Below are 26,680 nucleotides of genomic sequence, written 5' to 3'. Positions count from 1 at the left end.
TGTTCCTAAAGGGATGTGATTTTTTTCTTGCCTCGTGTAGTTTAGATATCATTTGCAAATACTGTGTACTGATAGTTTACTTCAAAAGAATGTTGATTGAGACCTGAGGAAAAGACATAGCTATGTGCTAAAAGAGCAAAAAGAATAGAGTACTGCTTTTTCTATTTCACTGTGCTACATCTATGCTGGCTGCCAGATGCTCTTCCTAGCTTGAATTCAAAACTGATCCACTTACCCTGTGCAGATAAGAACAGAGTTGGATCGTGTTTGTTGAAATATTTGGTGTCTTTTAATTAAAAAAGAAGATTTTCACTATTCTTTAGCATTTGTCAAGAGCAGGTAAAAAAAATACTGTTCATTCATCTCAGAAGAGCAGACCTTGTAAAATCATATTCACTTTTTGAGAACGTAGACAAGAATATAACTGTCTTCAAACAATTCTGCAAACAGAAAAGGATGCTCCACAGTTCTCTACAGCTAACAAATAATTTTGTTAGCTATAGCATATATAAAGATAAGCAGTAGCAGATATAGTTGCTTTAAATCAGCTTTTAGGATCACCCAAGAAAGGTTGATGTCACAATCCGGTAATAAAGAATGAACTGCATATCCCTTTCTAAGGAGCAGAGTTTTCCAAACACTCCAAGGAAAGCAATCTCCAAGAAAAGCTGCTTCTAGTGTGGCTGCCAGCTCTTAAATGAGGTTAGAAAAGGAAAGCCTTCCAGTCACAAAGGTGAATTGCTACCATCTGCTGGCTATGCCCCTTCACCAGGTGCTCAATTACTGGTTCAAACCATGACCTCACAGTTCCCATAAAGCCTATTGCAAAAAAAAAACAATGTCTAGAGCAGTCCAATGCTTTTGGACCTCTGAGTAAGTGGATTATTTATGCAAACTTTTCAAGAAGACATAAATATAAAATAGGTCTTCAGCAACTCCTAAAAATAGAGTACTCTGAGTTTTGGTACTGATGTGCAAGAAGGTTGGATTGTGAAGTCTCATCCATCTCTTGTAGTGAGTCCCCACAGTCTATTAAAATTTATTTATTGCTTTATTTACACTGCAGTAGAAGTGAATTCCTTGCTTTCGTATATCAAGAAGTTCAGTCACCAATACTAGTGGTTGCAGTGTCTTTGACTGCATTTCTAGTCAAGGTTACTAGAGCAACCATATTTCCCTTCATATTCTATGTATGTCTTAATGATGTTAGTTTGCTTCCAATAAGTTTAGGCATAATTCTCATGACACACGTATACCTTCTCAGTTGCAAGATTTCAGATGTGAATCTTTAAAAAGAAAGTGACCTAAAGCTCTGGAGATTATCATCTCAGGCTGACTGGCAAGGACTGTTAAGGATAATGTTTATATAATGCCTAGAAGTGATGTTTGAAATAAGATAACTTTTTCCAGAAATCCCTCTTCATAATTCACCTGAAAAACAGAACCATTAATGAGGTAGTAGAAATACCAGAGAGATTTTGTTGCTTTTGTAGTTGTTTTTGAGAAAAAAATAACTATGATAACCTGTTGTAATACAAACTTCCTTCCCCAACCACATATACTGTCTCTTAATTAAAAAGGTAAAACCAAGACATTTGCAAAGCAAAAACAAATAAGGCAAAAAGCTCCCCAATTTTAATTACTCTAATATAACTAATTGTTCAGCTGTTTACTACTTTTTAGTTGTTTAGTTATCTACAGTTTGTGACTTACAGCAAGTAACTACTTTAAGGGACTTCAGAAGTCATGATAAGTTATGCCTCCTGTGAGACTGACCAATTATTCAGTTCTTTTTAAATAGCATTAATTTACTAACATTTATTTAAATCTAGCGTGATGTGTCTGGATGTAAATGTTATATACCATCAGACAATCCCTGTAGATCAGGGTCCTAATAAACCTTCTCTAGACAATTTTCTGTAAATCGTTCAATCTTACTTGCGTAAGTATGGTGTTAGGAATCTAAGTTTAGGCATCTTGGCATGAAGAGAAGAATAAAAGCATTCGCATTTTTTATCATCAAATGTTATTAAAATCAGCTGTTGTTAATTTCTCTGCTCTCAAAAAAAAAAAAAAAAAAAATCAAGATCTTACTAGAAAGGCTGTCCAGATATTTACACAAAATTTACTATATATTTTGTATTTCAAAAAATGGAAAAATCACATTAATTCTTTTAACATAAATTATGTCTTGAGAATATATTAAAATATGTTGTCCTAATAATTGATGACTTATATGAAAGAAGGAAAGAATGAGCTTGAGGGCTCTATTTAGATCCTGTCTGTTATTGTAAATGGTGCTGCCAATTTATTTATTTTTTTATATCCTCCAGCAACAGAAGATTATTGTGATAAATGATTCATATCACTGCAATATACACCTTTTAAGATTTCCATATCTGGCAACCTATAGGCACTTCTTTAAGGCTTCAATAGGCTTCTTAGCCAGATAACGTGGCTGAAAGCTGCTTCATGATTAATTTCATCTGAATGTGGTAATTATCATACTTTGAAGTAATGCCTGCAAAACATGCTTTCATAGAGAGTTAGTGGAAGCTGAGGATTAACCTAGAAACATTTCAGTTCAGAGCAGCATATAACCCAAAATGGAATGTGTTTTGCATTGCATTTTTGAAGACTTTTTATTAGAATACTTGGCAGTCATTTGCAATTTTTTATCTCATATCAGCTATTTCACAGTAATTTTGCGAGCTGTGAAATTGAAGTAAGTTTATATTGTGATCAATAACACAAATCTTGGTTTTGAAAGCTACTTGTTTTGGCAGCTTCTACCCTGAAGTATTTCTTGTTTTAGTACTTAAGAGCAAAATTGATTTATCACTCGTATGTTGTGGTCAGAAGGACTATCCTGCTTATATTCTAGGCACCCTGTTAATTATTAGAGAGGATGTACTCCCCTTCATGAGCACTCAAAGAAGCATCCTCTACCATTATTACATGCATCTCTTCTTCCTATCCTAGCAGCAATCTTTCAGACTGGACTGGAGGGACATCTCAGATGCTTTGTCTCTTTATTCTTTAGATTTAAATCTTTGATTTGTTATGATATGTGGGAAGCATATGGCGACTAGTTTTGGCTAGGACTGAGCAGAGCCTTCCAAACTAGGCGTCAACTGCATGGTGTCAACAGTGGCAGGGAGACTAATGCTTTTAATTGTTCAACTCTGTTCTTCCCTTACATTTCTAAAACCTGAGAATGTGCACATGGTATGCAGCCATGGCTCAGTTAGTACATGTATGCCATTGTAATTCGACCATATGTTGAATCTCACTAAATTGAAAATAAATATACACCTTCACACAGATTTGTTACATTTACACTTGCATTTAAATTAGTACAACTTCATCATGAAACAGAAAATAAATGATTCACCTGTATCATTCAAATGCACTTTGCAACAATAAAGCACGAGCTGAAATTTTCTGTTCATCTATATACTTTTTGCCTATATAAGTTTTAATGCATATGTTGTTTTTTTTTCTTTTCTTTTCTTCTGACAGATAAAAAAGAAGCTGCTGTGACCAAAGAACTCAGAAGTAAGATGCTACTTGTGCATTAGGTCATGATCTCTTTTACATGTCATACAGTTTCAAACAGCACATTTCAATAATCCACAATAATTGTTATTGAATTGTAGAAATCACAAATAATATAGTAGCTACACTATTTATAATTGAAAAATTACATGTCTAGTTTTCAGTTGCCTCCTGCTACCTGAAACCATTCTTATTCTACTTCTATTTTCACATTTCTCTTTGTGACTGACAGTTTTGCCTTCCTCTCCTTTCTGTCACTGTCTTTGAAAACAAAGATTTCATGGGGAAGAATATGTCAAATGAGTTCTCAGCTGAAGATGCTCTCAGTGGCAGCAAGTTTGGTAAATGGGCTGAGAAGACAGAAAGTCTGGTGTGCCAAAGGATCATCAAATTTATCTTCACAAATGCAAAACCACAGTCCTGCCTGCCCATCTAGTTATCACAAATATGGAAAGGGAACATTAAAGGCACAAGAGAGGTAGGGGCTGGGCTCTTCTGCATAAAGAACAAAATTGCTCTGGGAACATGGCATTGTTAACAAGGGAATAATTAGACCCTTTTCTTCAACAAAGCCATAAGCATCAATGCCCCAGTACAGTAATAATAGTATGACATAGTTACACTGGTACACAGACAAGATTTCATCTGCTCTTATCTCTGCTCTGCAACTATGGGACTTTGAAAGCTCATACAAGTTCATGATTAAAGAATGCACTAACTCCAGATGCTATATACAATACTTACTACAATGTTCTTAGCCTTAAGAAGGCAGAAGAATCCCCTCCTATTCTTATTTTCATCTGAAAATTTTTCATATAAATAGGCAAAATCCTAGCACAGAAATAATTTGTAAGTTATGAACTAAAAAGCATATACTTCCAAACAATAAAAAAGTTGAAAACATTTGGTACTTTGTTTCAACATTAGTGAGAATGTAAATAAGTAATATACAAAACTTACTGTTGAAAAAAAAAAAAATTGCTCCAAACAAAGTATTCCAAATGTAAATTAAAAAAAATAATAATAATAACAGAGCAAAAACTTAAAAATATAACTTAATTTGTTTCACAGATGTTATGAAAACCAAAATCAAGTCTTGTTGGTCAACAAGTTCTAGCTAAGAGCTCAGAAGGAATAGATGCAGGAGTCCTGCAGTTCTCTATGAAATCCACCTAGACAATTGTGTAACATGCATACTGTGTCTGCTGTTTCTTCTGCAGGAACAGGTACTCAGGAAAGTAGTCCTTAGGAGAATTCTTCAAGGTTTTCTACATATTCCTCTGAAGGAGGAGTGAGCACCCCAAGTAGTTACAACACTATGATAATAAATAAGTTAGGATGTAACTATCCACTGCAGATTTTTATATGGATGGAAACAAAACAATCTCACATATGCAAAACTATATTTTATTTTCATATTTTGTTTCACAAGACAATCTGATACATCTTCTATGAAGTTCTCAAAAGACTGGAGGGGAATAACTCAAAATTGCATTCCTGATAACCACATTCTTTTTCTTGGTGATAACTTTTGACAGATGTGAAGGATTAACTAACATTTTTTTGACATTCAGTAATACAGATTGTGATGGAAATGATTAATTATTTCCTCTCAAAATATGGAAATGCGAATTTTAAGTTAGATGATCTTCTGGTTGATGTGAAAATCTGGAGTTAACTTTTAGAAATTTATTATTTTATACTGGTTTAAGTACTGTCTATTTTATCAGTTCCTGAGGATAAAAAGAATTAATTAAACACCACTAAAGAGAAAATAAATCTAGAAGGCATTTCAGGTTCTTCTACACAGGGTTAAGATTCTTCATGTTTGCTTTGGGAATCTATGTGCTGTGTTCCCTGTTTGGGACTTCTTTCCGCAAGGAAATGTTCTACCTCAAGATAGAGAATATAATGCAAATGTTTTATGAGAACAACAAACAAGCACAAGCTAAGTAGCCCTGCTTCCCTAGAAGAACCAGGCAATTACTTTTTCAAATGCAGTACCAAACCACATGAAATTGTTCCCTCATGTTCATCATTGTCAAGATTCCTCCATGCCTATGTGGACATACTTTGCAGAGGTAGTGCAGTTGTTGCTGTTGTTTTTCCATCAGGGAGAGATTCGGATTAGGGGAATGGATAGCAGTTTGAATAGCTGTGGGAACCAAGGAGGTGCCACTCTGTATCTGCCACTCTGCCAAGGGCAGATACCAGCTTCTGCAGTCTAGTTCAGGAGCCCTTGCTCACACAGGTGCAAGACCAGACATGGAGGCTCTCTGCTCCCAGCAGCTGCCTGGGTGGGGAGACCCAGCCCAAAGCCTTGGTTACCTGCCACTCTGTGCTTTGCCAGTGAATATGGAATAATTCAGTAGAACCAGATAAAAGAAGGGATTCAGTGTCTTATGACAAGAGCTTACTACTCCTGCCCATTTTGTTGATGCCTTTGAGTTACTTGAGAGCAGCTCTGCTCACTTCTCTTTGGGTAATCTCTTTGTCCAACTCTTCAGTGAAGAAATTACTGCAGGCTGTTTGTGCCTCACTGGAAGCCTTTCCTCACATTTCTGTTTTTTATACCAGTTTGTAGTGATTGTTTTAATTTGTTTTGTTTGTTTCATTTTTCAGAGCCAACAAAAGCCCCTGCAGCTTCTCCAGCTACTAAAAAAGCAGCAGCACCAGGTAAAGGAGCAAAAGGTTCACTTTTCTCATATTTCTTGTACTTATTTTTTAACCAGTTTATTGCATCATAGCACCATCTGCTGGATTATAGAAAAGACACTGTTTTGGTTTTGTTGGATTTTGTTGTTGTTGTTGTTTGTTTTTTGTTAGTTTGATCTAAATTATTGTGCTATTCCAGGCAAAGGGTTGTCTCCATGGCCTGTCCACTGTCCCTGCTTCTTCTTGCCTTTAGCAGAGTTCTTTTGTTGACCTGTGCTCTTTTTCCTCTTTCTTTTTTTTTTTTTTTTAAGAGACTGTTCTTTAACTTTCTTTCTCTAATTCCAACCTTTTCATTAATCTACTTCACACATTTACCAAATAAGAGAGTAGAGAGTGATACCTTACACTGGTAGAGGAGACTGGGAACTGGACAGGGGTCAATGCTAGCCAGTAACATTTTGATTGTCTCTATTGCAAAATGACTTTCAGACTTGAAATGCAGCTGATACAGACTGGCTTATCATAGAGCAGTTAACTGTGTGAAGCTGACCTAAGAAGTGCTTTTTCCTCAAAGATGCTCCCAGTCCCTGCCTTCTGTGCATGCTTTATGCCATGTTCTCTTGTGCTAGCACAACTGGATAAACAGTATAAACCACATCATTTCCATGGGCTAGTTAAAAAAATGTCTTAGAAATGTCTGTGTGGCACAGGGTATTCTGTCTGAATCATTTCACTTAGTCTGACTCAACAAACATTTATGTCCATGATAATTTCTCAAAGCAGCTTTGTTGCCAGGGTGTATCATATAGCTGGATTCTTAGATGTCTCGACACTACACTGCAGAAATAATTACGTTAGAACCATATGCTTATAATTAATTTATTCCACCTGCATTCATCCAATATTTGTGTTCTTTTTTGAAAAATGTTCCAATGAGTCTGTTTCTTGGCAAGAATGGCGATTGCAGCAATCTGCTTGTGACAAGGAAAAGAGGAAACACTGGCATGGCTTATTATGGAAAAATTAAATGGATTTGTCTCTTCTGATACAATTCTAAAAATCTAATCTTCCTTAAAAATGGGACAAAGCAGTAATTTTTTTGACTTTTACTTTATTTTTCCCATCCCCAGATGTAACTGTTCTCTGAAAATTAATTTATCCTCGGTATAAATCACCACAGCAAATATTAAATATGCTTGTTTGGCAACATTTTAACTAGACTGCTGCCTATTAGTACAGTAAATTAAATACATTATCCAATTTCATATTTCAATTTCTTCCACATATCTTATTACTTTGCAACCTGTACACCAGAGTGCCTAAAGCTGAAGGTTTATTCTTGTTAACAGACTGAGAGCACAGACTGAGAGCACAGCTGGTCATCTTCAGTGCTTCTACACCACATATGTTCTTGATCTTAATATCACTGGTAAAGAAATCCCTGCCTAACACACTGTGCACTATTTTTAGCTTTATTTTTTTTCTTTTTCTTTTTTTTTTTTTTGTATGGAGAAAGCAGAGAAAATTACTGTGGAATTTTGAAGTTTATGAGAACTTCTCAGTCTAAAAACTGATGTGTGCTATGGGAACCCAACCTCAATGACTATCTGTTAATTGATAGTCAAAGTGGACATTTTCAAATGTACTTATATATAACTGGAAAGATTTCCTCTCTGAAGCTGAGCTGGAAAGAGAACTTGACTTCAAAGAAAAGTGTAATAGTTTTGTAGAATCATTAAGTTTGGAAAAGTCCTCCAAGACCATTAGTCCAGTCATCCCCACCATGCACTAAACCATGTCCTTCAGTGCCTCATCTACACATTTCTGGAACACCATCAGGGATGGTAACTCCACCACTTCCCTGGACAAGTGCTGTTATCCTACAGGGAGAAAAAGGAGAGCAAGTACAGGGCAGTGACAGGCAGGGATAGAAGTATGTGAAACATGCCCAAGAGACACAGGGAACTGTTTGGTAAGAACAGAGAGGTTGCTGGTTTTCCTGGTGGGCAGCAAGGAACTTCAAAACCACCAAGCCCCATGTACTCCCTTAGCTAGAGTCAGGAGTCTGCATGTGCCCACCATGAAATACCCAACGTTACACACATTGCTGCAAATTCTCTTAGTGCCAGTGACTGTTTCTCCCTCATGATTTGCTTGGTTTAAAATCAAACCCAACTCTTTCTGCCATTATAAAAACTTAAGTCCTGATTGCAGCTAAGAATTTCCCTGGAATGGTCTTGCAATTTTTAATTTGGTTTCATAGTGTATTCAACAAATTTTGTACTTTCACATAATTGCATAATTGCTTTTAATGCAATGTAATTTAATGTAATGTGTTTTTAATGCCTAATTAGCCCTGTCTTCCTCTTCACACACATTCAAAAAATCTTATTCATTACTCCCCTTGGGTTCATAATTTGAGCACCATTTGCCCCAGAAAATCAGTGAAATTTAGTTGGTATTCAGAAAGAATAAAATCAGTATGACAGAGAGGGCTCAGACAGGGCTGCATCCAGTTTCTCAAACTCACTCCATCAATTGTACTAGAAATATTATTATTTTATTATGCCTCTAATTTCTTCACTATTGGTAAGAAGCAAGGAAAGAAGAAAAAAAGAAAAAAAAAAAAAGAAAAAAAAAAAACACCATTGTATAGAATTCCTTTTGAACAGCAGAAGTTTTCTTTTGGTCCAGATTAGCACAATTGTTCCTCAATCTCACCTTAACTTTTGGAGTATCTAAATATAACCTCTTCTCTGAATTGTTTGGTTTCTTTCTGGTCTTAAAGGTAGAGTTACAGGTTTGGCTATCTTTGCACAGTAGACAGTTTTGCACTAAACTGAAGAAGCTGGGACTTAATCCTCACCTATTTGTCCCAGAGAGTTTTCTCTGATTTGTTAGTGAAGCTTAACAGCTGACTCTGCTCCTTGTCTGCAAGGAATGCATCATACTCTCAGCAGTAAATACCTTGCAGCTATTGTAGTCTGCCACTCAACCATTTCTTAATATTCACAAAAATCTACTGCGTGGATGTTGATAAATTCTGCAAATTCATCCAGCCTACTAAGATTTTCATTCCCACTCAAGTCTAAGAAGATATTGCAGACCAAAAGGTCTTATATTGTCCACTGGATCATGTAAGCTGGGTCATTATCCAACTCTTAATGGTATCGGAAAAATGAATTCTTGACTTATATCACAATGAGGGAAGAATTTTCCAGTATTAGAAGATTTTACTTTACTACTTTGGATTTTCACATACTAGATTTATTTAAATGAAGCATGAAGTAGCTTATTTTACACTAAACTTCCTAATCTGAAATCCAGTTTTTGTCCCTCCATTTTTAAAAACTTAAGTTACCTAGAATTGAGGATATTTTTTACTATTTTTTTCCTAGTTTTGCTAGGATTATGACATACCTAGTCTCCTAGCCTGGCATATTACTGTTACATTTGAACTTTCCTTACAGAATGCTGCATTTCAGCATCAGATTAAAATAATTTCCTATACTTTTGCTCACACTATAGTTATGCTATACTAAAAGTATACTTAAAAATGCATCTTTGTTTCTTTGACTATTCCAAGATATTATTAAATCCCACAGTGCAGAAATATACTGTTGCAATGCTAACACTAGGATAGCATTACTTCAAGAACAAGGCAGGGGGAGCAAGTTAACTACAAAAAAAAAAAAAAAGAAATGATTTGGTATTTTAGTAAATTAAAGTAGCAGTGATGGAAAGCATCAAAATTAAATGCTATTTAAATACAAATGAGAATTAAAAGGATTAGATGTCCACTTTTTTTTAATGGAAATAGGCATTTTAAGGGGGTTTGTTCTGTGGCTGGTAAGATTTCATAGCCCTGAATTTCTTTTATGATTAATTTCTCTTTCATAACGAATTGGACCCAATTTCAAAGCATTTATCATATCTTTCAGTCTCTCTTGAGTCATGTGTTCAAGCTGTGTTGAATCCAGTCTATCACATAAACTGTATATACAATTATATTCTCATATATTCATCTTTGGTAATTGGTATCACCTTCATTTGGATAGAAAGGGAATAAATATGCCTCACCTTGCCCATTGAGGCCATAAGAAAAAAAAAACTTTATTTTCAGAGAAGGGGTATAGTCAAAAAAGGTAAGGTGGACTAGAGTTTTCTATAAAACTTATGATTATATTATATATATAATTATATTACATATGGGGTTTATAATGTTTTTGAATTTTGAAGTACTATGTTAGTAAGGATAGAGAGTATAAATAATATCCTTCACCCTGAGCTTTCTTAGGTATGAATTTTTTATATCATAGAGGTCTACTATAGATATGTCTCTGCATCAACATGTTGCGGTGTTGTATCAGAAGTACAAAACATGCTATTACCAGTGTTCAGCACTAGCTCATTCTGCAGTGCTACAAATAACATGATGAGTTTTCCCTGATGTGGCAGCTTCTTGGAGATTTATATGTTTCAGAAATATTAGTTGCAGATTTTATTTCAGACATGCTCTAGACAGCTTCCAGCATTTTACTGGCTGTCAGAGCTGCACACTTCTAGCATCTTCTGTTGATGTCCTCCTGCATGATTCTGTCTCTTTAGATACCTCTTATAAGATTCATGACCTAGTTAAGTTAGTCATAGAAGCCTTTAAAAATATCTCACCACTTGTATGTCTTTCGACTCACACTTTGAGAACAAATACACAAAATCTTTCAGTCATTGCCTCCTTCTACCGTTTTCTTATTGTACAGTCAACATCAGTACTGAGCTCCAAGTCAGGCACTACTCTTACAGCTTCTGTTCTAAGTTCAGTATCTTTCACTTAGATTTATTCCTGTAGGATCTTGGTGCATTACATTTTATAATCTAGTGGGGTTTTTTGTTGTTTTTTGTTTTTAATCAATTTACTAATCTAAACTGCATATCATGTTTACCTAGTGACAGGTAAAATCTTGAACTGCAATTTATGGCAATTTTCTTTCTTTTCTGAAATATTCTAAAATTTTCAGTGGTTTACAGATCTTGAAGATATTGTCTTGTCAAAAGAAGATGCATTACGAACAAGTTGAAGCATGAGCAAAGAGTAAAGACTTAGAATTACCCAAATTATTGACACTCTCCAAACTATCCTGAGTCATTTTACTTTTTACGGTAAAGTGAGAGAAGGTTAGGCAAAATTGAATTACTTCTTGCTGTAGTCAAAGAGCATGCACACACCTGCTGCGGCTGATCTGTGGGTGCACCTTCCCATTGTCATGCAACAAAAGCTGTCAGTGTTGTTTTCTTAGGAGTGACCAAATCTACTCTTCATTTACATAAACATGCACTTTAGGAGTATTGACTTGAGCATCCATATTTACATTTACATATGAGTCCTTGTGAGATGTTTTTCTCCAAGAGAAAAGATTTGCCAGGTTGTCAGGACAAACACTTGAAATCTGTTCTCTTTTCATTTATTCCTTATGACAGTTCCTCTTCTCTTGATTATCACAACATTTGTAGAAACGAGTAGTACATTTCAGACTTGAGAGAGGAAAAGTATCTACCTCTCTTCCCAGAGACAGTTTCATCCTTAGGCTTCAGTATAACCATACTGATTTGGTACAGATACAATGTGATTCTACATGAAAGGGCTCTGTGGGCTCCTGAGACATTTCTCAGTAGTGATGTCTTCCCTCTTCAGTTATCACTTTCTGTTCATGAAGAAAATCTGGAAATTCAATAGATTGGACTGAAAACATTTACATTTTTTCTAGACCTCTTTTCTATTTCCTCTTTGTTGCAAAATGTTTTTCCCACATGGTAGGAGATTTACAATACAAAGGTAATGATACAGAAATCTGCAGAAAATGATCTTCCTTATCCAAAGAGTTGAAAAATGCTAATATAAGCAAGTGTGTGTGACATGATTTCACCAAAGGTATTTTCCAAGTGTGTTCTTATTCCAGAAAGAAATATATTAGTTCAGTTCATTATCTTTATAATCTGAACTGTATGATGGCAGTGAAATTGACAGTGGATTTCCCTACACTGATCCAGACAGGGAAGCAGTAGTCAGATGTAGCAGAACAAATAATTCTGGGGAGCAATTTGAAAAATTTTGAGTGGTGTAGTATGAAGCATTCTTGTGTGGATTATCTCCGATCTAAAAACATGATTCAGCTCATATTGCAATCTTTCCTTTCACTGAGAGAGTCTAAAGGAAACTTTTCTGCATCTGGCAGTGGTTTATGCTTACAGTACTCTAATTGAAAGGATATCTTGAAGAGCTTTATTACTCTATTTTTATTTGGTTTTATTTTATAGCCAACAAGCTATAAAGAACTGAGAGGGGAAATGACAGGCACGTAGCCTATAAAGCAAAGATTACATGACTATAACACCAGCCTAATTTTTTGCTTTGAGGATTTAAGTATTGTAGACACTACACAGAATGTGACAACAGTAGGCTTTAACTAGATTCATTAAAATACTTGTGGCAAAACTAAACAGTACAGAACCACCTTTTTCTTTGCAGCTACAGAGCACAATCAAAATCACATTGGTTTTTGATGTTACATATACCTGAGAATAAGAAAAGCACTTGAAATGTTATTTATGTAAACTTTTTCCTATCTGCATGCATCCACAATAGAATATTTTTAAAAAACCTTCTTGAACGTATCTGGATTAGAGCATAACATACACACATATGCACACATAGATATACAAACCAGAATAGAATGTCAATTCTTATCTCCTGGGAGATGGCAGAGGGCCACCATTTCTGACTGTCCACCCTGCTACTGAAGATTAAAGTATACCACAGCAAATGTACCAGTCTGGATGCTTTTCAGGACTGTTGACACTTTTTAGGAAAGAATCTAGGGAAAATTAAGAATGCAAGATCAGTTTCTTTGCTGTCTTCCACCTGTTCCTGGGATGTCCAGGAATGTACTACCAGTAATGAACAAAAAATGCCCATATGTGGTTTAAAGAGCAGTTTATACATAACTTTGCCATTTTTCATAAAAGGGAAAAGCCATTTCTCGAAATCTTCAGAGTTTACTAAGATGATAAAATACCAAACTAAATCAAATCTCTATTTCATGCATGTTAGAAAAATAATATACTACTTGCAGAAATTTCCAAAAATGAAAACATTTTGTAAATTTCTTTACAAAAAAGTACAAAAAAGCTTTATAGATAAAAGTAATGACAAATATCATGGCTAATGCATAACGTGCTTCGAGTTGACAGTATCATTAGTTAGCATCATACTAACTAGCTGCTATCAAAATAAATAAATAAAATTGAAACCAAGTAATAATATGAAGCCAAAAAGAAAAGATTTAGATGTGAAGTTCATGGTTCATGCAATTAAATGTTTCATTTCATTCCAGTATAATACCAGGGGAAGTCGCACTTAAAATATCATATCCCCTATTTCACAGAAGTGCTGCTTGACATGCAGTATTGCTACTTATTGACTTTTTCTTTTCTAATGTACTTTGTGATAATGTGCTTCTTTTCAAGTGCTTTTAGTAGTAACGCTATTATAAAAATCTCTCCTGAACTTCCTTGATATTTACAGTTTGAGAAACAGGAAACAAAGCTAAACAACTGAAAAATGTTATATTTTGCAAAAACACTTGCCAAGGTTTGCTAATGTCATATTGTTCTCTGATCTCATAAGATCTGACAGCCAGAGGGAAAAATAATTGCCTCGGTATCACTAAAGTAAAAGTACATTACTTTCAGTTTTCAAGAAGCACTCCAAAGCAAAAGAAAAACTGAAAACCCAACAAAACCAACCAAAACTCTTCTTTCACAGAATAAGTCCTAAAATATCTGAATGGAATTGGATACTCCAAAGAGTGCTTGGGCTGCACAAAACAAAGGCCACAGTTGTTGTTAAGATTATGCTCACTGAGTCAGCCAAACCAATGAGTTCCAAACTTCTGTCCTCTCACTTTTTGCTTCTTCTCCTCCTTGGCTTTTACTAGGATTGCCACCTAAGCTAGGACACCATGAGAGAAGCATAAGATTTATCCAGATAATGAACTACTTAGTGCCAATCTATTCTCTCTGCACCATGTATTCATATTGCTGGAAAATTTGTATTTGCAGCTTGTTGCTTGGCCACAGCAACCCAAAGCACAAACTTTTCCATTGACTCTCATGTCATATATTACAATGTGTCAGTAAAGTACCAAAGATAATTTGATATAAAGCTCATATGTAATAAATACATTCAAGTGTGCCTTATGTAACAATATAGAAGCTGGGTCCCTGATTTCAGGCAACTGGTCTTTGTGCTTTGAAGTACAGATTTTGACTGATCAAAGTTGCTTATGAAATTGTCATGACATTACATCATCAGTAAAGTTTTTGGTAAAAGGACAAAAAATGAATCTCTTCTGCGTTTATTTTTTGTTGCTGCTTGTTTGTGTTGTTTTGTTTGTGGGTTTTTTTGTGTTTTTTTTTTGTGTTTTTTTTTTTTTTTTGTTACATCTGAAAACAAACCTTTATCTAGAGGCTATATTTTGCTTTAATATATATATATGCTGGCTTTTCAGATAGGTTTAAAAACAGAATAGAAACGAATATTTGTTTGCAGATTGAACATGCTTTACATGATACAAATATACTGTGAGTAGGAGTGCGTAGTAATGACACATTGCATTTAAAAACTTAATGGTTGTATTTTTTAATAATTGGTATAAGCCTGCCTTTAAAAATACCAATTATTTTCATAGCTCTACATGATGTTTATTTCTTTTAGATGTCCACTTTACGTTTAATATTAATATCAAAAATCAATATTGTATTAATATTGGACATGAATTAATATTGAATGTAAATTCTATTTATACTAATATGTTATTGGTTAAAATATTTTATTTCCTATTGAAATTATTTCTTACTTCTTCTGTTGAAGGATAAGTCATATTTAACGATAGGCTTTATTTTATTGAGGTACAGCATAGTCACTTTGCATATGGAACTTTATACCTTGATTCTAGAGTTAAAGTTGAATATTACTACTATTCCTTGACGTCATACTACAGCATTAATACAAATAATTCACGTAATAAACATGGAGAAAATGTAGCATAGGTAGATGTTTGTATTTAATACAAACTGCTGTTGTTCTTTCCATTAGTCAGCTCAAATATTTTAGATGTAGATACTTCTGTGTAGATCAAATGCTGAACACACCAAAACTTTTACATATGCTATTTAAAAGAATCCGCAGGCACCATATGCCAATTTTGAAAGCTGAGGGTTTTTTTTGTTTGTTTGTTTGTTTGTTTTGTTATTATAAACATTAGTCTTGACTGGTAGATAATGTTGAGTTCCTGAGAGGCAAGCTCAGTAATCTCCCTCTTCCATCTGGTTGGCTGTGTACTCCTTCTCTGAAGGAATTTGGATGCAAATCCTGATCAAAAGAGCCCTTACAGAAATTGCTGTTAAAAATGTGTCAATCCCAGACATAGTTTGCCTCAGGGTACAGGATTTAGGTGGATGAAGTTTTTCAGCTGCATATCCCACTTTACTTTGGTGATTAAGGCTGGACTATGGCTGAAAAGCTGCAGTGGCTGGATGAGATCATAGAATCACATTCTCCATTCCCTATGACAAGAAGCAAGTAGCATATCACAGTTGCACACAGAGGCACATATGGCAGGTTCACAGGCCATCATGAGGTAAACCTGCGTATATTTTAACTCTCACTGCTGCTAGGATTCCCTTTAGCACCTTACAATATGAGTTAAATTCTTTGATGTCCATTATTAGCAGCTAAACTGATCCCGTTTGCATAGCATGAAAACCACCAGGGATAAAGAAATTAAGAATGATAACTATAAAGATTTCATTTTTGTGTACCAAAAGACAGAGAAAGGCTCATCTAACCCAAGAAACAAAAGTCGCTGATAACATGAAAATTACTGTCCAAAGAAAATGAAAGTATACTTGTATATTTTTTCTTTTTTCAGATCACAAGAAAGAAAAATCTGTGGAAACTGGTGAATATTCTCATTTTTTTTTCATGTTACTTTCCAACAGTCTTACTGTTTGAATATAATTCCTGCTATAAGTAAGTATTTGTTTCATGTTTGTTTTAACAGCCAGAACAGCGAAGAAAGACCTAAAAGCACATGGTAAGACCTGTGAAAAACAGTAAGCTTTAGAGTCACATTTATGTGGTTTGATTTTAAGTTCAGACAGGATTAGTTAAAGGGACAAGAGAAGTGAAGCCAGTGATTATGATCCATTGATTTATTCGAATGTACTTGGGCAAGTGACTGACTCTGGAGCAGCCATGCAGGCATTTGGCCTTCTGAAACTGAGATCTTATCAAATGTAGCTGAGAAGAATAATGAGGGTGAGATTGTTTTATTTCATCTTTTTATAGACTTTTGATATTTTCAGGGATGAAGGGGCCCTGCTTGAAGATTAAAGCAAACCTGTAGAAAACAAAACACAAAATAAGAGTTTCAGTATTTGGAGGGGAAGAAAGAAGTAGGCTTTGTTCTAGTATTATTTCAATCATCTACACATTTTATTGCTGTAGCTAGGTGCTATTATTCCTGACAGCATTTTACTTCTCCCTTTTAACTAAATTTGGAATAACCTAAAGATTTTCAACTCCTTTTACTGCAAGTTTGATGACTAATTCATCTAATGATTCTATTTTATCACATACAACTCCTGAGCAAAAATTACCTACAGTAGACAGTCAAACTATAGGGGAAAAAAAAAACTCGGCTATAGCAGAAAAACCTGTCACAGTTCTTCAAAATGAAGGTATCAATAATGGGAAAGGAAAGTGTGGTTGTTCAATTAATTTGGATTTAGGTACTTTAACTATGAAGAATAATAAGCAGATGAAACTGAAAGATATGTTCAAGCAATACTTTGGAAAATTGGTTGCCACCTGTATGAATATTAAAATGGTTCTTTTTCCTAAACTGTGCCTAAAGCTTTCAAGAGCTTGAAGGAAAATGGTCTTAACTTCCCCAAATAACTGAAATAACTAAAAGGAGACTTCTGTTGCATATTCTCCACCCATGTTTCATCCTAAAACTTGTGTTTCCCCCTTCTCTTGTTACCTGAAAATGGTGAAGCTGTGAAACCTTGTCATATACTTTACCTATTGACCTTGATTTCTGTTGCTTGTAAGCTGCAGGTTTATTAGTCAGCTGGCATCACACTATCCAAACAAGTAACATATGCATGTCTCAGTTTTCCCCTGAATAAAAGCTAATAAGTGAGCTACTAGGCTGTTCTGTGTAAATGGGTAGCAGATTGAACAGACGATGAATATATTAGGATATCCTGTTCTATTCTGTAAGTCTGATTATAAGAGGATTTTATGTAATTGTACAATGTATTCCCTGTAATTATTATTTTTTTTTTATTTAACAGCGTCTGTAGAAACTATGAAGTCAAAAAGTGAGTAAATTTTTTCGGTTTAGAAACTGAAATGGAAAAGTACTGGTGTTAACTCTGTTCTTAATGAGAAAGCCTCTTGTGACAAAGATGCTGGCAGGTGTAAAAGAAAGTGGACCTTTTAAATGTTAATGGCTCCTTCCTTGCAACACCTCAAAGTCTCCTGAAAAACAGGTTTCTTTTTCTCAAATTGTCAATGGACTTGCAAACTCTAGTTCTAAAACTCTTTCAAATTCTTTTTTTGACCTTAACTGAGACCACAAGGTTTTTGTGAGAGAAATAAAGGATAAATAATCAGTCTCCTCTGAATCCTAATACAGGGTCATATTTTTCTTTTCATCTGTCCGGCTGGCTCAAAACCAGTGATGGATTAGGTGTTTTCTTTACTGAGTCTAGGAGGTTTTAAAGAGAAGTTCAGTGTTTGCCTTATTTTCATCTGAGAACTGTCAACAGGAGAAGGTGGGAGATATGGAGCTGATATGGTGGCATCAGATTCTTCCCCACCATCTGTTCCTTCCCTGAAGGCACAGAGCACTTGGATTGGTCAGAAGTCTTAGGGGCTTAAATTCAAACTGAATGTTTGCATCTGACTTTTTACATACATAAAAGGATTTAGCCCCAAATTGTCTTCAGGAATGTTACCGCTGTCACATATATCTTAAGAACAAGTGAAAAAAGCGATGATATTACAACCTGCAAAAGCACTTCATCCTGAATCCCTGCACTACCGTGTTTATTCCTATTTAAAGACCACCTTCCTTTACAAACATTCCTCTTGAAACAACAGTGCTATTTTATTAACTGCTCAGAACTTGTGATCCATGGCTTCCAAAGCTGTCTGCCACAAGTCAAACCAGAGAAATGCAAATTAACATGTTTTAATACCCCGCTGTCACTCAAGTATCTTCTTTGAGAGTTTATCTCAGAGGCGTCAGTGGAAGTCAGTAGAGTGCTCTTCTCTAATGTGAGGAAGGGGTGCAGAATCACTTGGAGATTAATGTAAGCAAATTAAAGCTGATGCAGCATTCTCTTTATTGGATGTTTTTAAGCTCTCTTCTTCATGGACTATGTTCATAATGCTGTCATTGCCATGAAGTTAATTTTATTAAGCAAAACAGAAAACAGACTAATTTAAAATTTAATTTGTTCTCCTTTTTCTCCCACCAAACAAAACAGAAAATAAAAGTAGTCTTGATTCTCTAGGTGCCTGAATAAAGCTTTCCACTACTGCTTGAAGACTCTAAGGAAATCTTTTTGATACATTTTATTTCTTCTATAACATTCTATGCCAACATTTCAAAACTGTGAACTCATTCCTGCCAAACTTTTATCCATTAGAATCTGAAAAACGTGAAGAATTTTTCTTGCAGAATTGAGTCAATTTCTGCAAACTCGAAGTATTCTTTCACCACTACTGGGAAATGTTGTCATAGGCCTTTTGTACATCTTGTTCCAACTATATTTACCTATTATTAAGAGTTGTTTTCTTTAGGTCATTTGTGATGGTTACATCCAGAATTAGTGGGGTCTATGAAACAAGAGTCTTTACCTCTGTACCTGGTTCCCCAAGTTTGTCTGCCAAATAGTGTATTTCATATTTCTTTAGATAAGAGACAAGCACTTGCAAATGCAATTTGTCTTTATCTTCTCCCCAGCATTTTGAAGGGTGGAAAAGAACGCTAACATATGAGTTTTAGAATTAAGGCACACTCCTCTTATACAGAGTTTGCTAAGGATAAATGAAAACTGTGTGCTTTGATTATGACTGACAGGAACTATTTTGCTTTTTTCTGCTGTCATAAGAATAGTCTTACAACCAAAAATTTTGGTTTTGGCCATCTCAGTTTAATCATGGGATCAGCCTAATATTGAACCTTGAATTCTCCCATATTTAAGTAAATAACAGCAGTCACCAATCAACATTAAAGAGAAAAAGCTGATTTTAGTTCTGGAATAATTGTTAATTTCTGAAAAATTACTTACTAACAAATCATTTATGTCTATGTTGCAAATTCTGAAATTCAAACATGCCTTGAACTCTAGGGGAAAAAAAGCAATGTATGTTTTTTAAATACAGAATAGAACAGCTGTTCTTCCTACTTTTACTAAGAATAATGTAAAAATGCTGTTGTTCTAGGTTTATTTTTTTACAATGATAGACAAATTTTAGCAGTCTTTAGCAGCAATACCTTACATCAAATCTGAACAAGCTTTTCAGTCCGCTTTTGTTTTGTCTTTTACTGCTTCTCTTTATTTCCTTGTTTTCCTTTTTTGAACAACTCAGAAAACTTTCCCCTATTCTAATACAAATAAGACAAAATCTTATGCAATCTCATTACAAACAGTGATTCTGTGTGTCTAGGCTTTCTATTTATGAAGACTATTGAAGTGACACTAATTACCTTGAGACTAAAAGACCTCTCAACATCTCCAAAGCAGTGTCACCTCCTTCTCAAAAAGCTGAGATGATAAAGCATTGTCCTATTTGTCCTTCCAAACACTGCTCTGCTATGTCTAAATAATGCTACTTGCCAGTTCCCAACAGCTATTAAAGTGCTGATCTATCTCAGCAATTTTTTTACAAACTCTCAGAGAAGCACTGCAACATTGCTGAATGCACTGGTAGCCAGAATAGTATTGGTAGTAATAGCTAGTAGTTTTTGTATATTAGCCTCAATACTGCTCAAGAGTGGCTGGTTCCCTCATTGTAACTGTACTTTGTCTACCTTGCCACACAATTTTGATGATTGTAAATACCAGTTCATCTCAGAAGATTGTATTGATCTTCAGTATCCAGAAGGTACTTTCAATTTTTATTCTATCAGGATTCGTGTTTTAAGACATTGAACAAAATCAAACTGCTTTAGATTAGCTAACAGGATAAACACAGATTAATTTTAGAGTAGCTGAGCAAAATGCATTTTAGAAAATATGTGAATTTATTTCCTAGCACCTGTTTCCATATATTTTTTAAAACATTTATTAAACTTATTTCTCAAAATTTGACTATTTCAGCAAGATTTTTAAAGCTCTATGCTCACAGTGGCAAGACTCAATGCCCACATTTACCTGGACAAGTAGGCAGAATCACTGAATTTAATTTATATCAGGAATCTATTGCCGATTTATTACAAGGCCTAAGTAACATGGATGTTAATAGCAGAGATCTACAATAAATATCAAAATATTTTGCCCCTCTTTTCTGTGTGTTCAGTGACATGAACATGAAGTTAGATACTTGAGAAGGAATTGAGGTTCTATGTTTTTTATGGATACAGTCAGTCATCCCTTCAGCTTTGAATTAACTTTCAGGCAAACTTCAATAAAACATGCTAACTGATGTAACTGAGGTGCAGATGTACAGTATTTCACTGTTTATATGGAACTTGCCTTCAAACACACACTTGCACCACAGCACCTGCAATAAGCAAGAACAAGTGTCAGGAAATGATTGATACATGAGAGCTGGTCCATCCTATTCAATCTTAAGTAATTCATCTGTCCACACCTGACATTTCAGTGAATCTCTGAAAAGAGTTCCTAATGGGAACAGAAGATCCTTCTTCTGGCCTTCTGTCCACTTGCAGACACTGCAGACTGCCCATAGCTGAGCAGGCTTTCTTGGACACAGCAGCTTGACAAGGCTTCCATGCTGCTGGGCTACAAGCTTGGACCCAGGGTGGCCACCAGGGCATCCATGAAAGAGTAGTGTGCATGTCTGGAAGCATTTTTAATTCAGTGAATTGCTTGTCATAAATAACAATAACAGAACGTGACCTCACTATGTACCTTGGCTCTAAAATTCACACTTAATTTACTACCACTGAAACATTCCTGTACTTGTCAGGTTAGAATGCTAACAAGCTGAGTGGATGTTCTGTGCTGATAACACTATAGCTGCAAAGATTTTTCAGTGCTTAAGATACTGATCATTTGAAGTAAATTAATTTTCCAATGTACAACTTGCCATGTATGCTGATTGCTTACTCTTTACAGCTCTTCTAAACTAGGCAATAACAGTGAAGCACATTTTCTGAATGCCACCTTTTCATCTATTGCACCCTGTAGGAGGATACCTTTTCAAACTAAAAGCAGCTATTTTCGCTCTGCGTGATGGCTATAAATTACAACTATAAAAGCTCAACTTTACATATGTGAGATGATGGTAGTTATTTACAGCTAAACAAGCATGTTTACATATTTGCAAGACTTAATCCTGAATAATTAAATTAGATGAACCAAAATATATGTTGTTCTACATAGACTGAGAAATCTACAGGAGGTCCTGTACATTGCCAAACTTTCCATGCAGAGTGTAAGAGATTATAAAGCACTGAGTAAGCTTCCCAGGAGAATTAAGTCTGAAGAGATTTTTTCTTGAGCCTTCTCCTGTTAGATCATGTTAGACCCCTGTTAGAGGGTGGTGACACAGTGGAACAGGTTGCCCAATGAGGTTGTGGATGCCCCGTCCCTGGAGGCATTCAAGGCCAGGCTGGATGTGGCTCTGGGCAGCCTGGTCTAGTGGTTGCCGACCTTGCACATAGCTGGGGGATTGAAACTCAATGATCATTGTGGTCCTTTTCAATCCAGACCATTCTATGATTCTATGATTTAATCCTTAGCATGGAACTAAAAACAAGCAGCCTCTGTCCCCTATCTCTCAATGTGTGCAAAACAGTTTGGGGAGTGTGCAAGCTAAAGCTTGGTCATAGTTGTTTGAATATGTTCAGGCGTCCTGATCTTGTTACTGCTGCTTCCCTGTAGAAAACCAACAGCTAGGCTGCACAAGTGATCTGATTTTCTTCTCTCATGCTCAGAAACTGCAGAATTCACAAGGACTAATTTAGGTGTCTACACTAAAGTCTTAGTCTGACTGTGAACCCTTCTCAGTAAGATACAATAAGATGTAAGGCTAAATACATGCTTGAAAATGAGAACACATGGAAATAGCTTGCTGTGTCAGGGATGCAGGCTGGAATTTTCTGCTGGTACAGAAACAACCGTACTTGCATGGAGAAGCCCCACATGGCTGTGCAAAGCTTTGCTTTGCTGTTTCCTCAGTTAAGATGATACACACAGCAGTGTAGACTCTTTTCCACAAAAAAAAAAAAAAAAAGAAAAAGAAAAAGAAAAAATTGTAAAATCCTTTTTTAAAAGAAATTCCCTGTTTGCTTTTCCTTTTTTTTTTTTTTTGTTTTTGTTTTTGTTTTTGTTTTTGTTTTTGTTTCTTGTTTTAAACAGGCCAAATGTATGTAGTATGTAAAATGTTATGTAGTCATATATCAGAAACATGGTTGCAAATCTCTGAAATATTCATTTGTTTCAAAGTAATCTGTAGGCGTTTAAGAAAAGCTTTGTCTGTTGGATGCTGCCTTTGCTTCGGCAACCTCTGAATAATGTCCCGTCGTGAAGTGCTCAGACAGCCCCGGCCAAATCACACGCTTTTATGACACCAATGTGGTGAGAGGCAAATGGCGTAAACAAGCCACACACTCTTCTTATAGTTGTCCCTTATATCACAGTGCTACCAATCATCTTTGCTACAGTTATCTGTGTCCAATAGACGTGTGGCGTGTCTTGTCTTGCCATGTCTCATCATGGTTTTCTCATGAGTCAAGGAGCCCCCGCATAACCTGATGACTGTCACAGCCCCCTTTTTCACGTATTAGCTAACCACACAAGGGGCCCACACAGATTACGCCTGGTTACGCCTGATGACCTTGACAGCCCCCGCTTTACGAATTTCTTGACTACATCTCTAACTTGCATATTTTGTTAACTACATATGTAGTGCTACATATGTATCATATCATATGTACATATGTTAACTACATATGTAATGCTTCTGACCAGAAATGTTATTTACACCTTATCTTTGCTTTGCAGCAGTACATGAAAAGAAGGAAGTAAAAGCAACAAAGGCAGCAGAGAAAGGTAAAAAGAAAACAAAGCATGTTGGCATTGTCTCTCTTTGAAAGGCAGCTGCACAGAAACAAAAACCTCGGATTCAGACTGCTGGATGACAGCAACCTTTAAATCTGTTGCTCTGAAAGGCTTAAGAGGCTTTTGATAGCAGAACTTACAGATGTTTGTAGCAAGAACCATGGGGTGGGGTATGATTTGTATGGATGAGGTATTAATCGTAAGGTCTGGGAGTAAAAACAACAGAAGAGAGGATACAAGAACCGTAAGTGTTGATGGAATGTTTTTCAGCTGGTACATCTATGTACAGTTTCCCAGGTCACCCAGAGCAGAAAAAAACATGGAATGGTCAACACTAAGGTTAATGCAAATCTCCGTCCACCACCACCAAGATGGTAGTGAAAATATAAAGAAAAAGGTTGGAATCTTAAAGCATCTAGATGAAGAAACCAAGGACAGTGATAAAATAATGCAGAGGTCAAACAGATAAGAAAGGAAAAAGATGACAGTCAATGTCAGCTTCTGAAGTGCAGAAGGCACAGAGGATATCAACATGAAGCTGCCAAACTTCAAAAAACGCATGAGATATGCTTGGTGTTTGGCAGCTGGCAGTGCTTGTCCTCTGCAAGGGCTCCCAGCCCAATTGCCTGAATACTGAAATCTCATTGCTTAAATATTGGACTGACTACTTGGTCACAGACTTCTTGGCACTAAGTATGTTGTAAGGGAGCGAGCGAGTCCTCTCCTATCAGGACTCCCATTTCTCCATTATATACAATTGTATTTATTATTATTGTACATTTTCAGTATTATATCCTTGCTTCTAGTGTGCTTTAAAAAAAAAAAAAAAATTCTCTGTATTTTATGGCAATAAGCAGAGCAGTAAAACTAATGATAGACCTAAAGCGTGTAAGACTTGGCTTCCTTTATATGATACATACCCTAATCTATACTGTTTTGCTGCTAACTGCCTATCAAGGTGATTTATGTATTTACTAATTCTCCAATTGCCCATTAGGGCCCTAATAATGAACTTGGCATTTTCATTCATACTGGAGTCTTTCTAAAACTTGCAAGTGACCTTTAGAATAATGTAAAGGGAATTATTACAGCTGTAACTTTCGTCAATGGAGCTATTGTTCCTTTCTCTAGTTTTTCAGCTTCAGCTTTACTCAGCATTATTCAAGACAGTGTGGGCATCCTGCAGCAGCTGTCAACTGCTTGTTAGTTGTCATGGAAAATGTTATAATTAGTTAGGCCTTAGCCTAGATTTAATTCATTGTTACTCTGAGTATTGCCATGCTATTTTCTGTTTTCTAATTTTCTAATTTCTGCACAAGTGCTATCTGCACTGGCTTCCTTCTATTTGACCATCTCATACAACAAAGTGGTTTTTGCTGAAAGATTTGTCTCTTCTACGATATACCATCAATAGATGGGATGTTATCTTCAAAATAATGTTATCTGTGCTATACAGAGCACAGATGGAGCAGTAAAAACCATGGTTGGCATTGAACTGAGATTTTTAAATCATTGGTTTTGATTCCTGAGATGCTCAGAATTAGGCCAAAGTAATTTTTCCACCTGCAATCAGTAGGAGAAATTCTATCTCCCCGTGCCCATGGCCACCTAGTTTTTGCAAGTCAAAGGGATAAGAACAACATAAAATATCTATCTCAACTACTTCTGCAGCTACTTCCATCTACTGGCAGGCAGCTCTGTTCCTCTGCAGCGTACAAGTGAACATGTACACTTTCAGATAGTTACTGCTTCTGCTTCTCATTTCTGTGTCCTGTGTGTACTGCCAATATGTTGCTCATTCCAAAGCAAATAAGCCAGAAGCACTTTTCAGATGATTTTTTGAATATTAACACTTCAGTATTTCTTATGGAACTGTAAAAATATATGGTGATGGAAGCAGCTCTCAGTTGTGTTTTGACTAAAGAGAAATCTACACTTAATTAACAGGTCATAGTGGTCTAAAAGATCTGAGGAAAAGTGAAGACTCCTTTTCTTATTGAGGAAAAATTGAATTTGTGAAAAAATAATATTTAAATTGAAGGAATTTTGGGCCCCTTAGATTGAGAAATGAAATCTTATTGTGCAAGCTATTATACACCAGGATACATGTTAACAAGCAGAGGGAGCTGGTTAAAATCAGAATTTGTGATATAAGAAAAATACGAAATATAAGGAGGCTTCCAGCAGTGCTAGAGTGTGAATAGCTCTATTTGTGTAGCAAATAGAAAAAAAAAAAAAAGTCAGGAAGTAGCTTGATAAAATGAGGAAAAGGCAAAAATATTTTCTCATGTTACCTACTAGAATTAAGAAAGGTTATATGAGAGGTTATAAGAAAGCTAGCATCACTTAAAACAAGCTATTATGAGATGAGTATTTTTATGCTTCGGTTTCATGTCTGCGTGGTACTAGATGAGAACAATGAAATTTTTTCATACATGCTGCCAAGCAACAATAGAGTCAAAATCACTTTCAAGCTGTATTTAAATATATAGGAACAATATTTCTTTGAATACATTTTCAATAGCTGCTTGAATTAAAAATATTTTCCTACATGATTGTAGGCATGTTATAATACATGACATGTATTATAATAATTCTTTTTTATTTTATCTTTTCACCTTTTCTTTTCTTCTTTTTCTCTTTCCTCAGATAAACCAAAGATGAAACATGCAAGTAAGCAAAATATTTAGATATTACTTCTTCCTGTAATGGATAAATAAATGTTTTATCCAAAAGTGGAAAATAATGTGTATAAAAAAATGCTGCTATTACTGAGAATTGGACAAGATTGTGGTAGATAAACTAGAGCTGACACAGCAAAGATGATATTTGTAACAGAATCACAGAATCTCAGAATTGCAGGGGTTTAAAGGGACCTCAAGAGATCATCAAGTCCAAGCCCCCTGTCAAAGCAGGTACCTTAGAATAGGTCACACAGATAGGTTCAGACTAGTAACAATGGATATGTGAAGACATGTGAGACTATTTAAGCCAAAGTTTCATCCCATAACATTGTATTCTTCAGTGACAAAAGGAAGAGACTTTTGCTATGCACTTATGATAAACCTATTTGCAAAGT

At 35.5% G+C, this 26,680-nt stretch overlaps 1 protein-coding gene across 21 annotated transcripts in view; it reads left to right on the top strand.

Moving 5' to 3' along the window:
• TRDN (triadin) overlaps positions 1-26,680 on the top strand; it is a 207,337-nt gene that overhangs the window by 124,110 nt on the left and 56,547 nt on the right. For 16 of the 21 annotated variants that reach the window (XM_052677499.1, XM_052677491.1, XM_052677507.1 and 13 more), the window contains 7 exons: positions 3,523-3,558; positions 6,181-6,234; positions 16,203-16,232; positions 16,335-16,367; positions 17,635-17,661; positions 23,545-23,592; positions 26,251-26,274. In XM_052677499.1, coding sequence (XP_052533459.1) covers positions 3,523-3,558; positions 6,181-6,234; positions 16,203-16,232; positions 16,335-16,367; positions 17,635-17,661; positions 23,545-23,592; positions 26,251-26,274 — 252 coding nt within the window. The remainder of the gene's footprint in view (positions 1-3,522; positions 3,559-6,180; positions 6,235-16,202; positions 16,233-16,334; positions 16,368-17,634; positions 17,662-23,544; positions 23,593-26,250; positions 26,275-26,680) is intronic. The other 5 variants (XM_052677464.1, XM_052677537.1, XM_052677527.1 and 2 more) reach the window with 5 other exon arrangements.

This window comes from Tympanuchus pallidicinctus, unplaced genomic scaffold, assembly GCF_026119805.1.
Source record: "Tympanuchus pallidicinctus isolate F22 unplaced genomic scaffold, pur_lepc_1.0 scaffold1, whole genome shotgun sequence".
In the NCBI taxonomy this organism is placed as follows: Eukaryota; Metazoa; Chordata; class Aves; order Galliformes; family Phasianidae; genus Tympanuchus; species Tympanuchus pallidicinctus.
The sequence above is the reverse complement of the archived record's forward strand: the minus strand, read 5'-3'. Positions and strand labels throughout refer to the sequence as shown.